The sequence below is a fragment of the Spermophilus citellus genome (assembly GCF_964194105.1).
Source record: "Spermophilus citellus genome assembly, chromosome: 1".
In the NCBI taxonomy this organism is placed as follows: Eukaryota; Metazoa; Chordata; class Mammalia; order Rodentia; family Sciuridae; genus Spermophilus; species Spermophilus citellus.
Genome location: NC_138182.1, coordinates 207,093,425 through 207,111,259, shown reverse-complemented (window position 1 = coordinate 207,111,259; position 17,835 = coordinate 207,093,425). Strand labels below are relative to the sequence as shown.

At 38.6% G+C, this 17,835-nt stretch overlaps 1 protein-coding gene across 1 annotated transcript in view; it reads right to left on the bottom strand.

The window, feature by feature from the left end:
* Positions 1-17,389, bottom strand: part of LIX1 (limb and CNS expressed 1) — a 49,243-nt gene extending 31,854 nt beyond the window's left edge. The window contains exon 1 of the mRNA XM_081300846.1: positions 17,143-17,389. Coding sequence (XP_081156972.1) covers positions 17,143-17,224 — 82 coding nt within the window. The 5' untranslated portion in view covers positions 17,225-17,389. The remainder of the gene's footprint in view (positions 1-17,142) is intronic.
* Positions 17,390-17,835: the final 446 nt, after the last annotated feature.

Here is a 17,835-nt window from a genome sequence, read left to right as displayed (position 1 = left end):
GTAAAGATGAAATTGATATCATTTTAATTTGGATTCATCGTTTATAAGATTTAAGAGAAGAAATTCAGAAAGAAGGTAACTCTTATATCCTCCCTCTCCCCCAATCTAAAGGAGAATGAAAGGCAACTGTGGAATAAGCAGGGGGCTGGGAAAGGCCATGAGTGAAACTAATAACATGGAGACCTTGTTAAGGATAAGCTCTGTTAGATGACTTCAGAAAACATGGTAATGGCTAGGCCATGTGTTTTAGATTAAATGACCCATGATAGCCTGCAGAAGTTCCAGATCAAATTAGGTTGGTTTGTTTATCCTGTACTCCAAATTGAATTGTGGAAATTAACAAGGATAATAGAATTGTAGAGTCAAAAGTGACCTTATGGGTCATGTAGGCAAAGCTCTGCCTAATGCAGGAATTCCTAACCAGTACTCCTGACAGTTGCCCATCTGGCCCGTACCTGAACATGTGGAAGGACCTGGTATGTGACATATCTAAAGCTGGGCGTTTCAACAGCTAATGGTGTGCCAAAGTAAGCTGAAATCTGTTTTACTGTCAGGTTGAATGCAGGGGGTCTGCTTCTCACCTCTGGGGCTTCTCATATTAGTTTATCTCTTAGCCCACAGGAGAGACCACCACATATATGAAGGCAGTGTAAGATATCTGCTGTCTGGCATTTGTTTGCCTTCTTGTGTGAAAAGAACAAAGGTTTCACTTGAAGAATCACGCAATTTCCAGGGGGTAGGTCTGGGGATTTGACCAAATCCAAATCATTTACAGGCAATGAGTCCAGAACTTTTGTTGGAAATTTCGTTTTTCCCGGGGTTGCAGTAAGTTTAGGAAGTACGTATGGCACTGCTTAAGTCAAAAAGGAAAGCTGTCTTGAGAGTCAACACAGAGAAGGGTACAACCAAGAGAGAGAAAGAAGGTGAAGTTCTAATGACCTAGTGTGAGCCCATTGTTCCAGATTTGCCCAGATCCAGAATCCTTAGTTGAGTTACCTAAAAAAATGATCTGCTTTTCCTCTTGAGTCATTTTGAAATGGCATTTTTGACTTGCATATAAACATACACCAATACAGACAAGTCTCACATTTCCTGAGGTTCTAGATTAAATGGTTTTTGTCCTTTCAAATATTTTTTACCAACATGGTGTCTATGCCCTTAGCTATTATTCTGAACAAGCTGCTGGATGTGCTCCAAAATGCTGTGCATTGATACTTTTCTGGGAGCCACAAGTGCCAGAAACTTTGATCCAGAGGAAAAACGTTGCATAGCTACTTTCTATCTAAGTTGTTGACTAGAGTACAGGCCCCTCATTGCAGCTCCTCCCTACATCACTAGTGGATCAACTTCATGGTGTATAATTTAAGAAAGTTCTGGAGACTTCTGAGGAATTGAATGTCTAGGGAGATGAAAAAGAAAACTTCAGTGTTTAATATTTAAGAAGTATTTTGGGAAATAAATTGAGAAAAGGTACAACTATCAGTGGGGAAGTTGAGTTAATAAAATACATACTGAAGGGGGTCAAGCTTATAATTGATCATTACAGAGCTTTTAAATTCATTTAAAAATTAGAATAGTATTTTCTACAAGTAGATGTAACTCAAAATAGAATAATAATGTTTATATTCTAAACTTTATTTCTGCTCCCTATCCTCTTTTCCTCCTCTTCTTTCCATTTCTAAGAAAACAAGGATTTATGAGTCAACTGGTTTGTGTCTGTACTTGCAGTTGACCTTCAGAACTCAGCAGAGGCGTCCAGAAGATTGAAGCCTAAAACTACTGGAGTAGGCTGTTGCTCTGCTACTCAGCAAGGGCCATTAGCTTCCTATTTTAAGTTAATAAACTGTAGAATGAGATTTAGCTGAGAACTGGAGTAGGAAGTTGAGGATTCATGATTATCAAGGAAAAATGAACACAAGAATTTTGGCATATAAAACTATTTGGGTTAAATGGTTTTAAGGTATATACTAAGTAAGAAGAAAAGCAGCAGTTTTCAACATTTTCATTCTACAACCTTGGAAGATTTCTTTGATGGTCCTACAGATGTCATCACCCCTATAGATTACAACATATGTACGTACACACACACCATCCATCTTTCTATCTCTATCTCCTCTTGTCAACTGGAAAACCAGATGAATAGAGTGCAAAGGAAAGAAGGCCAGCTTGCTGTTTGGAATTTCAGAGATTGGTGTGTACCAGAGGATGCTCTATTTATGAAACACGTGCTCCTTTCTTTTGGTGAGGTAGCATCAGCAACTTTTATGGGCAATTTCAAAGAAAATGTGAGCAGAGGGTCACGTTTGAAAGCAACCACCCAAGACTGAAGTTAAACCTCATTACACAGTTTAATCTCTAGGTGCGCCCAGTCAATTATCCTGCTTTCCATGTTACAGAATAAACCTGAGCTACAAAGTGTGCAATATCCATCCCTACATCTTGTGACCCATTTGCACAAATGTCCAACTCCACCTTATTTCCTATAGTCTCAAATGAATTGTGCTGCTTTTCCTGAGCATTGTTTTCTTAGTCTTTCTTTTGACCTATTTTTCAATGCTTCCTCTACTTACTGCTTCCCAGAAGCCATAATGAGCTTGGGACAACAAATGAATGAATAAGTGAATTAATCAATCAATTAAGTGGAACACTCAACTTTGGAACTATTTCTGGCCACTAGTTATGAACTTTTCCTAATATAACCAAACTGCTAGAAAGAATATTTTACATTGTCTATTTCTGCTTTCTTATCTTACATTCATTTTTTAGCCTGCCACAATCTGGCTTCCCTCTACATCATTTCACTGAAAATACTTTGATGAATATCACCAATTCCTAGCTTTTAGTTCTAATTTATTTGATTTCAGCTGCATTTGATATAGCTATCAGTTTCTTCTGGAAATTCTAGAAATCTGCCTGACAATATTTTCTGCTTTTCTGATAGTATTTCTCCCTGATTATGAGTCTCTTTTCCTAATAATTTCTCCCAGGTTGCTTTTGTAGGTTTCTCTCCCTTTGCTAATTCCTCATGTTGGTTTCCAAATAGAATCCTATCTTGTTTTTTCTTGCTTCTCTCTCTGTTATTATCCTTGAATGATGGAACCTATCTCCACAACACTATCTGCCGTTTTATAAAGAACAGCTCTCAAATTGTTCTCCGGTAACTCCAACTTTGCTAGGTAGACACTTCCATTTGGATGTTGCACAAACAGAACATATTCCCAAATTCAACTCACTTTATTTTCTATAAACTCTTCTCTTCCTCCTGAATCACTTTTTATCCTTCTGAATTACTTGGAAAGTGATGTTATCACCTACACAGTAACCTAAATCAGAAGGCTGGCAGGAACCTTAAACTTTATTTCCTCTTTTCATATTTAATGAATGCCCAAGTTCCATCAATTCCATATCCTGGATGTCCCCCACAGGCATCTCTGCCTCAGTCCACACTACCATTGCCAAGTGGCTCCTACTCCTTCCATCTCACACGTATAGCACAGGACCCTTCTGATGCCAGTCATCCTCTCATCCTCCCAGTGTTCTCGGGGCAATAATTTTAGGTCTCATAGGTGATCACGTCCTCCACATTTTAAAATCCTTTTGTGGTTCCTCATTACCTGTAAAATAAATAGCTCCTGGCAAGGCATGAAAGATCCTCTGTTTTGCCTTGGTCTTTCATCCTGAACTCCTCTCTCCAAGTTCTTCCTCCCGTCTCCTCATTTTCCTGTATTTCTTTTAGCACTGGCAAGCCCCATACTTCCTTCCATCCTCCTGGAATGCCCTCATTTCTACTGCCTACTGTCTTCTTGAATGGTGCCTATTCGTTTTTAAGACTCACCTCCAGCATCAGCTCCTCAAAAATAAAAACAAAATATAATCTCTAGTCATTTGCTAATGAAAGTGCAGTGTCTGGGAAATATCATGAATATCTCTTGGGGATTTGTTAGAAATGCAGAACCTCAGCCCCTACCCCAGTCCTACCAAACTAGATCTTCACTTAAAAAATTCTCAGGCAATTGGATGCAATTAAAGTTTAAGAAGTCCTGTTGTAAGAAGGACTACTCCCATCTCTCTTATGTAATTATTATAAGTCAAACACTGCTTGATCCTTCAACATCCTCCCTTTTTTTTTTTTTTTTTGTATCAAGGATCGAACTCAGGGGCATTCGACCCCTGAGCTACATCCCCAGCCCTATTTTGTATTTTCTTTAGAGACACAGTCTCACTGATTTGCTTAGCACCTCACTTTTTCTGAGGCTGGCCTTAAACACATGATCCTCCTGCCTCAGCCTCCCTAGCTTATGAAATTACAGATGTGTGCCTCCTCACCCGGAAACATCCCCTTGAAATAGGTATTTTCATACACAGCTTATAAATGAGAAATAAAATAAGTTCAAGGTGCAATCACCCAATTACAAAGTCTTGAATTTTAAATCCAGTCAGTCTGTGTTTCTAGTCTATATTCTTTTTTATCCCAAGTTACTCCCTAATACAATGGAACTTAAGTTGTTTTCGTGTCTGTCTACGTCTACTAGAGACCTTACTCTTTGGAGGACCAATGACATCATTTTTCCACAATGCTTTGAATATAGTAGACACATAATAAATATTAGTTGAGTGTTTGAATGTCATCAGAGGTGTAGGAGATGTGCTGCATTTGTGAGGCTGCTGGCATGGTGGGTATAAGGAACACACCACAAGAATTAATTTACTTACCTTTTCCTGTGAACCATTTTTCTGACATTTTGTTCTTGACAAAGTCAAGTAATGCACATGCTAATATCTGTACTTTTTCATATAAGTGAGATGATATGGTTCCAGCACTGAGCTGTCTTACTAAATGAGTAGTCTCTGATCATGTGAATAGACATCTTCTGAATCAATTTTTAGCAACACTTTGCACTCTCGGCAATGGTGTGAATACCCGCTAACTATGGTCAAAGTGGGCTGTGGCTAAACCTCCTGTTCCAGTCCCTTCTTTCAATACGTAAATGAAGGAAAGGTCTCAAGAGGAAATGGCCAAGATGGTAGTTGAGGGCCTTGTGGCAGCAGCAGTCTTTGTCATTTCCTCTATTCCTCTTTGTGGGAGCAAAAGTTCTCCGCTCTATCTCAGGGAAGGAAGCTACAGTCTAGAACACATCATTTTTAGCAGTGCATTATGTATTTCAAAGATTAGTAAAGATCCTTTGAAATTTCTCTCCTCTGTTAATGGACATGAAAGGAGAAGAAGGACTTTATCCAGAACCAGGTCAAGATAAATGGGTCATCTGGTGAATCTGTACACTGGACATGAGGGTATCCATGATTCTTAGCTGGAGACTAGAAGAAAAGAGACAATTTGGCTGGCCCAGGAGTCAGAACAGGTCAAGCAGTGCATCTGGTGCAGGGCTTAATAGAACTCATATTTTGGTTTTGCTGTGCTCAAGTCTAACTAATAAAACTGCTTTTAAGAAATAGAGCATCAGGGCTGGACCTATAGCTCAGTGGTACAGCGCTTGCCTCACAGGTATGAGGTCCTGGGTTTGATCCTCAGCCCCACATAAAAATAAATAAAAATATTGTGTCTATCTACAACTAAAGAAGTATTAAAGAGAGAGAGAGAGAGAGAGAGAGAGAGAGAGAGAGAGAATATCAAATGGCTGAGGCTGTGGGCGTGGAAGGAAGGAGAAGGTGAGAATTGTTGGAGAAATCTTGGAACAATAGCATGATATCCAGTTTGGTTTTGTGCCTTCAATCATCTTTTGAATGTCTGAGAATATAGAAAGCAATTTTTCTCTCTGTTGACATTGCACATCAAATTTATCGATTCTTCCCCCTGAACTACTTTTCTGGACAGAATAATAGACATCTTCAGCAATTTTGAATATTTTGTGTGTCAACAAGACAATGTGGCATGTAGTTTATACATAGTAGCATGACCATTTTCTTCTTCGGTGTGTTTTGAAATTTGAAAATGACTTGAGATTTCAGAGTAGTAACTAGATCCCCCCCCTCGACCCCCCCTCCCCCGCAAGTCAAGTTCAACACTGAGGCTTTTTCAACTAACTAATGAAGACACTGTGGAATACCTTGGCTATCTAATCTTTGACCTTCTTTAGCAGAAATCCTCCACTGGTGTGTCCTTGAACACAGGGTGCTTATTTATCATCTCTTTTTTTCTCCTGTTTTTAATTTAATTTTTAAAAATTTTTATCTCTGTCTTGGTTCAAGTGCTTCTTTCTACCTTGAGTGTTATTTCTGCCCCTCCCCTCTCCTCCCACTTCAGAGGAAACACTACCTCCTTCATCATGCCATGCTCTCTGATTCCAGCCCACATGCATCCCCTCTTCTGAGCTCTTATTCCATTAGTGGCCCTGTGTCTTAGCACTTAATCACCTATAAACCATGCTAATAAAATGGATAAGGTGCTCCTGGCTAAATTTATCAAGTTAAGACTTGGCTGAACTTCCTTCTGGCCAGAGGAATGAAACCCCTTGTGGTAACAATTCATCTAATAGCGCAGTTTTCCGTTACTTAACTCACAGCAGACTATGGGATTCTAGAGGGCAGACATTCATTCTTTTCTATAGCCTTCTTGGTATCCAGCACTGGGCTGTCTACCTAGAAGCAGCTGTGGAGTTCAGTTGGAATCTAAGAAGACTCTGCATAGTCTGAGCAGCTGTAGTACAATGAATGTGTAGAAGGTGAGTGAAATTCACTGTGATTCATGGAGAGGTCAGGATTTCCTTCTAAATGAACCTCTGCAGTTGCCACATAGCCTGGGTGTGATGGTGGCCATGTCCCAGCTGGAGACGGCAGAGCTCATGCAGAAAGATGCAGCCTGCTCAGCGTAGCACAAGATTGCTGTCCACGTGCTCACTTTGGTTTGTCCCTTTACAATAAACATGGCTTAGGAAATCTCTGAATGGGGATGGTAGCTCCATTAGCTTTGGATGCCAACTGCAATCAATTTATGTCAACTGCCTGGAATGCTGTGTTGAAAGGAGTTAAATATAGTTTCTGGGATCAGTTGAACAGAACCCCATAATTTACCAACAATGTGACACTGGCATAGTTGATGTGTCAACCCTGACTTTGATAATATGAAACAATAAAGAGATTCAAGTTTCTGCACAGAGATCCCCAAAGAGCTTTACAATCTGACTGGAGAAACAATACATTCATCACATAATTAGTGAACAAACTATTAAGAGTGCTAAACGGTAGAACACAGATGATGTTAAAATAATATTTAAAGCTTAAGAATTTGTAGCACAATAATTATGTAAATACAAGGGAGAAAGTAAATGACTATGTCAGGAAAATGTCAGGAAAAGTGTATACCGGAGGAGAGCCAAAGCTGCACTCTCCTTAGGGGAATAAAGTGTAGACAGGTGGGGAGGAAGGAAGAGAAATCCTCCTTTCAAAAGAGTGAGAGTGGCATCAAACAAAAGAGTAAGAGGGGTAAGTATGCCTCCACTGAAGAATTGTATAGGAAGTGAAATATTCAGAAGATGCCACCCCAAATATTACACTTTAGTATGCTGGTTACTTTCAGCCTAAGATACTTGGAGACCAATGGATACAAGCAGAAGCTTTCTCTGAGCTACTCTTAATCTTCCTAAAGATGGATCCTACAAAAGGAAATCAATAGTCATGACTCCCCTACCCAGGAATCTTATGAATCAAAGTCTATCACAGGAGACGGAAGCTTGACACCACATCCATCCAGACCCTCACCTATTATTTTGAGGGATGTTCTTGGAAAAAATTTTTATTTCTGTAATTTTTGTTTGCCTAAAACAACCTTCATTTGCTATACATTTCCTTACTCACCCTCTCATAATTTGTGTCTCCACCATCTTCCAGAAGCCCCAAGCCCCTGCTCCTTTCCATAACTCAGGATGCTAAATTTATCTGACTCTCCTTTGAGTCTCATATTTTGTGGGAATCTCTTGCATATATGTATACTTAAATATGGATGTTCTCCTATTGATCTGTTGTATGTCAATTTGGCCTATACCCAACCAAGAAACCCAAAAGGGCAGTGAGAAGTCATTTTTTTATTCTCCTATAGGAGCAATAAGAAAGGGTGCCATTAGGAAAAGGGTATGATTTGATAAGGGAACAGGGTAAGGGGGCTTAGCTCTTTGTAATGCTTGGAAAGGATCCCATCTTTATGCTCCAGCTTTACCCGAGTGGGAGATAACACTGGAAACGCAGAATCCATTGCCCTTTGCTCTTGCCTGAAGTACTATGCTTGCTGCCTATAGGTGGCGACTCCATCCATGAAACTGTGGAGCCACAAGGAAGGGCCCAGACACTCAGAATGTGTGGTTGCTCTTGTGCATCTGAGGAGCTCAGGGCAGAACATTTCTCTAAGAGGAGCCTATGTAGAAAAAGACATGAGATGTGGGCAGGAGATGAAGCAAGCAAAAGAATGCTTCTGGGCTGGGGATGTAGATCAGTGGTGGAGAGTGCTTGCCTAACATGTGTTAGGGAAAAAAGAAAAAGTGTTCCTTCCATATCCTGGAAGGAGCCTGAAGCACCTTCAGAAAAGGACATCAATAAGTGGACACCCGGAGAGCTTACCCTAAAAATTCACAGCTTGTCATATATACACATTATTGTATTTTCATTTTCATAGCTTGGACATAATGGAGATACCATAGGGACACATGATATATGTTTTCATATGGAAAGTGTGAGAGGTAGAGAATTTAAATTCCCAGTGGATTTCAGAGTATGTTATAGAAGAATCCTAAAATATAGGCACTACTTCATACACAATAAAATGTGTACTGCATCTTGTCTCTCCATCTTTTATCAACAGGCAGGCCATTAACTGAGTAGTTAAAAACCTGCTCTCTAGAGTCAGACTGCCTGGGTTTGAATCCTGTCTGTACCACTCCACACATCAGTTCCTCAGCTGGGAAATGCACTACCTATATCACAGAGTTGCTATGGAAAATGCTCACAATAGGTTTCGCATTTTAATAGAGTGTTAGCCAATATTTGTGATTATAGAAGGTGACAGAAAAGAAAAAGGAAAAGGCATGATTATATGTTTGCATATTGCATCTTTGAAACTGACTGTTCTTGAATTGGAAACCGTATGATTAAATATTCTAAAAATAGTCTACAAATCTGAAAAGTCTCCAGTTCAACACATCCTGCTATGTATTCCAAGATATGTGAAGAGTCCAGAGATTGAAAAGAGAAAGCTCTTTTGCTAACACTCATTGGCGAAGTCAAAGCTCCATAATAGCATATAAATGTGTCTAGTGCTACATGTCTCAGGATCTGGAAGCATGGATTTTTGTTCCAATTTTTGACTTTCAAATGAATGCTAAAGGCAACAGACCTTCTCTTAGCAAAACCTACAGAAAGGAGTTAACTTTTATTTTAAATTAATGTTTAATGACTAAATATGCCTCAGGAAAATAGAAACAATATACTTCATTGCTCAGTTCAATTAACTAATATAAGTCCTGCATAGAAGATAGTCATTTGTGTGCAAAAAGGGAACTTAAAAGTCTATTATAAATCTATCAGGAAAAAAAGGATCAATTTCTTTTAGCCCTACGTGAGGAAAAATTCTAGCTGGGTAAAATTTCCATTGCCCAAAACAATTGAAGACAAACTGGAAAGGCTGCCATTTAAGGATAAATCATTAAGAGGCTTTCAAGATGATTAACCTATTTTCAAATTGATTCTCAACCTCTAAACAGATGGATTTATGTTAAAAAATATTTTAATACAATCTTCAATTAAATCACTCTTAGCAGGTGATATTTTAAAATAGACTTAATTGGTATTTTCTATTCTAGTAATTCAATCCTAAATTCTTACCAATGTCATATCCTAATTTTGTTGAGGACAGATAGGAAGAGTCCCCCCAAATTGAAGAGACAAACTCAAGATATGATGCAATATTTTGTCATTTATGCAATTGGGTTGAAAAATGGAGTGTGCTTGGGTTTTGTGCTGGGTCTGTGTGGAAGTCAGGATACTGTCTATCCGTGTAACCATCCTCAGTCCCTGCTTTGATCAGGCAAATGGAATGTTGGAGATACAGCCTGTGTGTCTGGGCCCCTTTTTCTTTCGTGTAGACACTGAGATGTAGCCACAGTGGCAGGGTGGGACACAGGCAGCTTGGAGTCCTGCTTTGTTTCCAGCAGAGGGGTTCTTCTTTACTTGTGCCCCCCAGAGTCAACTCCTTCAGCAGCTGGAAAGCTAGCAGTTTCTACGTTTGTTTGCTTTTTCTTTTCTCATTTCACCTCCACCCCCTGCCCCAAATATTTTCCTGAGGGAATTATAATCTTTTGGGGGTTGTTTTACGAAGTCAGCCTCTCAGGAGATTCTATGAAATATGCAAAAGAAATATTCATTCTTTTTGGTTTAATTTTCACCTTTAGAATGGAAAGCTGCTGAACTATAAATCTTTTGGGGGGGGATTTAAATACCACTTGCTTTCTATGTTTGCAAGCACAGGGGGTGAGGATAGAGACTAGAAAAGAGCAGGAGAGTCACAAACACAAATTAAAATAAGAATTCATAAGCATAAAACATTTAAATAAGCATGTCTGAATTCACATGTGCACTTTATATATGCACTATGGGTCAGATGATGTCATTCAATCTCAAAAGATGCATAAAATAAAAATCTGATGTAACCTATTTAACCAATCAGGAAGTATGTATGTATCTTTCCCATATTCTATCAGGCATTGACATTATATTGTATTTAAAAGGGACTTTGTAGGACCTTTGATTTTAGATTACCAAATAAGGATCTGTCACACAGGTTGCTTAACTGACCAGTTCTACTTTGTTTTAAAATAGTCAAATCTTTACAAATGTTGCTTTAAGTTTATTATATATCTTCCTTTCCTGGAAATAGTCATTTTAAGAATACTCCTCAATACTGGACACAGCTGTCTAAGCAGTGTGTATATACAAGGCACAGATAGAATTTGATCCTGAAGAGCATGTGCATGGCCCTTGGTGACCCACAGTTGTTGGTACATGCCAAGGATGAACATAGGATGGGTTAGGTAAAGCTCTGTGCTCCGGTGGGGATGATGCTGAGCTACTCTAAGGCCAGCTGGAAGCATCTCTCTGGCTGAGCTGCCTGATGTGACTATGTTTACCTGTATGGCCCCTTTGTGCTCTAAGCTTGCTCCTGTGTATTTGTCAACTTATCCCTACATGAGGTTAGCCTGTGATAACGGGTGCCTGTGGATGCATGGATTAGAAAGGTCCTTTCATCACAAAGGAGAGCACCTGCCAGAGGCAAAAATCTGCCCCTCTTATCGTGAGGAAGAAAGATCACCAATCAGCAATCAAAAACCATCTGTTGTGCACCTGTTCAGATGTCTATCTCTGTGGGAGGCAATTTGGGGTTTCAAAAAAGTACAAGGTCCAGCTCTGCTCTGGGACTTACAACTTAGGCGTGGACAAAAACACCCCAGTGAAGTGATAATAGGTTGTGCAGTGCCACACAGGAGACAATGTAAACTAAATAGGATGGGCCATGAGTGCCAATGGAGTGGTGACTAAATGATGGGTTCCACAGCTGCTTAACAAGAGGAGCTCAAACTAGGGATCAACTGATTATCATCCCACCAGGAAAAAAGGGCAAAACCCTAAGTCAAACAACATCCTGTGGATACTAGAGAGAAAATGTAAAAAATTACATAATAATAAACTTAACAATAAAATTCTTTTTTTTCTTTTAGAATATAAGTATTTTAACTACTTCTACAGACTAAACTTAAATGGGCATTTGAACATGGAAGAAAAGAAATTAAGAGCCTTTGGGGTTAAAACTTCAATATGAAATGTATTAAAAAAGAGAAGATTCTTTTATGAAGGGCTTCTAAAGTTGTCTTACATTTCTTAAATCAATCTGTAGCACATAATCAGTAAAACCGTATCATTTAAACAGAAAGATCGTAACTTAGAAACTCACCCTTAGGCAGCTGTATCCTATTATGGGCTGTAACTTAACACATGAGTTTCAGAAGTTGTTAAAATTGAGTTCAGGCTACAAATCTTAACTGTTTTTTTTTCTTAAAAAAAAAACCTCTCTGGTGAGATGAGATAGCTTGGCCTCATAGGATGGGTTTCTATCATATTTTATTTTGATCTGTTAAGTCTTTTTTATACATAAGAAATAAAAGTATCAGGACAGATAGGGCTTTGTGATCAAGAAGCCACTCCCCCCACCCTCATTTTGAAAAATTTTTCTCTGGTGCTGAGACTTTCAGTATTTAAACTCTGTCACATGTCAAACAGCTCTTCTGTCACTGATGGCTGAATTGAAATCTACATTTTTCTTCGTATAAATTCAAATAAAAATAGCAACATCCATAATAAAGTAAAACTACTATTTGAATAGGCTTCTATAAAACACACATCTCCAGTTTAATGCTAAAATTATCAGAGCTTAAATTATTATAATTAAGATGTAGTCATTATTCTAAAATGAGAGAGCAAACAGTGAAGTTTTTGTTTGTTTCTGAGTTGTATATTCTTTCAGGCATGATTTCTATTGTGCAATGTGTGTAGGGATTTTACCCCACAAGGACCTCCATCCCTTCCCTCCTACTCCATTCCTTTTTGTGAAATGTGAAAACTATAAATATATCATCAAATTTATAGATTTCAAGTAACTACACTAAAAAGCATGGGATGGAAAAAATACTTGACTCTTGAGGGTTTTGCTCTCCTCTGCTGCATATAGCCAGAGTCATGATTACTAAGATGTTTTTAATAGCTCTATCGTCTGGTTCAATTTTTCCAAAGGGTAAAAATATACTCTTTGAAGTAAAGTATTCACCTATCTGATATAAATAAAACCTTTCATGCAGAAAAATGTTTTTCTAAATAAAAGAGTTAATGCACCTCAAATATGTGAGAAATTTTCTTCCAGTTGAGCAACGTTTAGTACAAGTTCCATCTTACTTTTTAACTGTGAGATAGAGGGAAATATACCTGTCACTTTATAAAGTCAATGCTAGAAAAAAAAACCCCTCATTTTCATATTGATAATTATGCCAGATTTTAAACAATTTTTTTTAAAGAAAGTATGTCTTGATTTTGGCCTTCAGTCAATGAAAGTGGTTTCTCCCCATAAGCACATTTGACATTCACAAATCTTACATCTTGCCTGAGCTAGTGAATTGTTTCTTGCTGAGAAAAAGCTGTGATTCCCCCTAACTTAGGTATTAGAAAGTGTACCTCCAACAGATGTCCATATAAGCTTTTCCCCAATGTACTATAAAGCCATAAATTCCCTGAATTTATCTAGGATCATGGTTAACTCCAATGGCTCCCTTTTGCCTGAATGTCAGTCAGACCCAACTTGCATCCTCCCAGGGCATGCTTCTTGCATTTCTATTGGACAAGATATTTCTCTCCTCAAAAATGCCCTTCCTGCTGGGTGCAGTGGTCCACACCTGTAAATCCAGGAGTTTGGAAGTCTGAGGCAAGAGGTTTACAAGTTCAAATCCAGACTCAGCAAAAAATGAGGTGCTATGCAACTCAGTGAGATCTTTTTTTTCTTTTAATTAAAAATATAAAATAGGGCTGAGGATATGGCTCAGTTGTCAAGTACCCCTGAGTTCAATACCTGGTACCCTCACCCCCAAAATATATGCCCTTTCTTCTCACTTTCTCAACATACTCTTGCTCAGATGTAACCAATAGGCTCTCTTCAAACTTCTAGAGAAGCCTATTTCTTTCCCCTCCATGTTTTCCTAATAGATACTGCTATTATAATGCAAGGACATGGTAACCAACACCTGAGTCTTTTAATTACTAAAGGTGAGGAGTTGGAAGACTAAAGAACAAAAGATGAGGAGTTTGTATCCTGTGCCTCCATCCCTTATTAGCTACATTATCTTAACCTCCATGAAACTCAGTTCCCTTACCTATAAATAACAACGATATGTATTGCGGGATTGCTGTGGACAATGTTTCTAGCACAGTGCCTGTCACATGACCAGGACTTGCTATCCTCATGTTACTATTAAATGGATGAAGGAAGAGCTCCAAAATGGCTGATAAGTATATTACACTCCTTCAATTTGAAGAGTTAACACTCAGATCAGGATCTGCAAGTGCAATCCTCTTATAGTCATGTGATGATATCTTTTGAGAAAGCAACTGAGGACATGGCAGACAGTGGCAAACAAACAGTAAGCACATATACTCCCCTGAAAGAGCACCAGGGCCACCTTCATGAGAGCTCATCTTTGGTTGTGATGTATGATGTGTGAAGAGAACCTGGATATTGCACAAAGCTGGGAATAGATATTGCAGCATGGACATATTCCATAATTTCTCTGCAAAGACATCCTGTCTGGTAGTATGGAACTATCCAGTGCTACTTGTTACAAAGAAGTGAAATTGATGTAGTGAAGAACAGTCCAGTGTCAGCCTAGACAAGCAAACTTCAAATTGAGAGCCTGCCTTGTTTAAAACCTCTTTCCATTATTTTTTATTTGAAATGTGAAATAGGGAATAAAGAACAAAAAACGTGTTATGGAATTAATTTCCTTTCAGTAGAGAAAATAAAAAACAAATCACAAATACTCCCAGATGAACACCTCCTCTAAAATAAAATGACAGATTTAACATATTGTAAAATTTGAAGGACCTCCTTGCCTGAGAAAAAAAAACTTGAGAAGTTCATTTCCTTCAATGAATGTAACTGTTCCCATGTGCATCTGTCTCAGACCAGAAAACGTACTGGGTGCTTTTTCTGACCAATTGCTTGTTTTAAAGCAAATCCAAAGCCAACGGAGGAGGGCAATGAATGAATAGAGTGACCATTTACACTCTCGGCCTTCTGTGTGTCCAAATAGTGAAGAGAGCAAATGCTGTTTTTGCATTCACAGAAGAAAAAATTAGAAAAACTGAAAGTCTTTTTTTTTTAATGCTTCTTTGTTCAACTGGGCTGGGTGTTAAAAATTCTTGGATCAGCTTTTCAGCTTGCAGAAAAGCAAGGTGACCATTGTTCTTAATTGGCAGTAATGTGCTCAAGTATTCATCCCTTCCCTTCTGGCAGAAAGAGGTTGGAAGGGGTGGCAGAGGAGGAGGAGTCAGGAGTGAACAGGAGGAGGGGGAGCTTCTCAGAACCTGCCATTCAAGGCTAGTGGCAGTTTTTTTTACAGGCTGCCAGCAAAAGTGTGGTGGCAGCAACTTATGAGTGTGCCAAAGAAAGGAGGTCCACGTGCCAAACTCTGGCATGTGTAGCACCTACAGGTTGCCAAGGCATGGCTTAGACCTCAAACAGGCTTGAGATTCTGCACCAGAAAGCAAGTTAACCCATTTCCACTATTCCACAGGATGGTGAGTGATAAGATGTTTAAATGCTATGGAAACTCCTGGTCCAGAAATATACTATTTGACTCTCTTTCACGGAGTCATTTTTCACATTATAAAAACCAGAAGGAAGAGGGTCAGTAGCTTAATATTCACACCCATTAAGCCAGGCAAGCAACTGCAGAGTGGCAGCCCATGCTAGGGTAAGCAGGCAATGCTACGGGATCAAATCTAGGTTCTGTATCCATGAATGAAATATATAAAATGGGATGCTTTTGTTTTTGGATATAAAAGACTTCCTGAAAAAGTCCGGATGATAGAAATTAATATAAGCTTCATTATTACTCCCTCTAAAGAATTCTATTCTCTCTTCTAAACTGTAAGCATTTTCTGGAATTTAGATCAGCTTAAAAAGTGGGCCATACAATCTCAAATTTAAACTTCTTAAATTTACAGTGAGCTTAGGGAAAAATCTTCTATTTCTTTTTACTGCCTCCACTCTCAGCATAAGTCCCCTGGTCCTATATAATTTATCCAAAGCTTTGGGCAGCCGAAAAGCCCTTTTATCCTTCACTAGTAATTCAGAGCCTTTGTAGGAGAGAGACATTCTTTCCTTCTCTTTTCACTTAAAGAAACATACCACGCCTGAATAGACTCCAGGCTAGGCTAGGGGATGGAGTGATTTTTATTAGCTCTAACATAGCTATTGACAAATGCTTGCAGACAATATTAAAAAGAAAAAGAAGAAGAAGAAAAGGCTTTCACTTTATGCCTTAGAGGGTAGATTGGTTACAATTTAATTTCTAAGAGGAAAAATTTATAGAATAAAATGGCCCAACATTTCTCTTTTTTTCATCACACATATGAGAAATATAAACTAAAAGGACATCTGGAAAGGAACGTTATTCAGTAATCAGAAAGCAAAAATCCAAACCATTGATGTTTTGATGGAGACAAGCATAACTAGATTCACAAGGAGGAAAGCTGTAACCGATTGAAGTTAAAAAAAAAAAATCCATATGCATTTTACCTTTTGGGCAGTTCCAAAGCAAAGTTCTATTTCAGAAGCCCTTTGTAATATGAAACCCACTGTAGATAAGATACAACGTGAAGATAGTCTGTTTTGCAGCAGCAGGAAATCAAATTGGTTCCAGAAACAAAGTTATATGACAAATAGTTTAATAGTATTGCTACAATTGGAAAGCTTGATTTAATTATTTTTCATAATTATTTTTTAAAAGATTTTTAAATAACACCTATACCAAAGGATGGGGTTTTGCTGAGATTGGTGGTGGGGGGGGTGATTCTCATTTTATTTTTACCTGAAGTGTTATAATTTGTTATCAAAATTAAAGAGCTCAGTGGTGATTCATTATTAAATTTTGCAACAAAATTTTATAGAAACACAATACTTGGTCTACCAAAACTAATATATGCTGTGGAGAATTAAACAGGTTAACAAATACAGGTATATTGTATTATCATTTCCAACTTATTTTTAGTTTTAATCTCAGTTCCAGTCAGTCCTGCTTTATTTAAAGAGCATCTGGAAAAGTTCATTAAGATTTGGCGGGTTTTAGATTTTTAGAAGAAAGGAACTTCTAAACAGTCCTGCAAGATGTGTCACTGCAAAATCACCCAGCGCCTCTTGCCAGTAGATGAAATGAAATCATTCTTCTGACTGGAGTCAGGAACAAGTTAGACATCATTTAGGACACAGAACACGACTACAGAGATTTAGAAGAATTCATACTTAAATGGGATGTGACTAGACGTTTAGAACTATTTTCTAAAGTCAAAAAAAAAAAAACTTCTTTCCCGTTCAATACTTACGGTCTTTGAAGACTAGAGCTGGGTCTCTGTGAGGCAAGACTTGGGCAATGATGTGTCTCAGAGATTCCAAGGTTCTGTCCATCTCGGGTCTGTCTGTGTGAGCCTGCTGCACAGTGTCCTCATGCCTGAATTCTTGCAGTCCTGGACTGAATTTGTGCAGCTCATTGATGCACTGGATTACCAAAGAATCGCTTTTAACATCTGCCAATCAGACATTTCCCAGAATCTAAAGACCCCTCAGGGGGCCCTCCTCTCAGGCTCACTTATCTTTGTTGTATGCTGAGCTAATTAGCTCGAAAGGCTGGCTGACAGGCGGTCCCCATTGCTTCCTTCTGTTAAACACACCCACCTACAGGCTAGCTGGGGAAACTCGCTCACTAATCATGGGAACAGATTTCCTCTCCAACCAGATTTTGCCTGAATGCTGTGCAGCTTTCTCGCTTGATTTTTTTTTTCTTCAACCGCACTGCACCCAGGAATATGAAATCAAGAAACTTATTTCTCAAGAAAATTTCCTAAATAACAAAGGAGCAGCTCAGGACTGCTTGAGGTATATAATCAGTATAATCAACACGACCTAAATTCTCCTTTGGTGAAAGAGTGCTATAGAGACAGTGACTGCAGCCAGATTGTGCTTTGTGCTGAATTCAGGAACATCTCTTTGGAAACCACAGTTTAGTACCCACACAACCC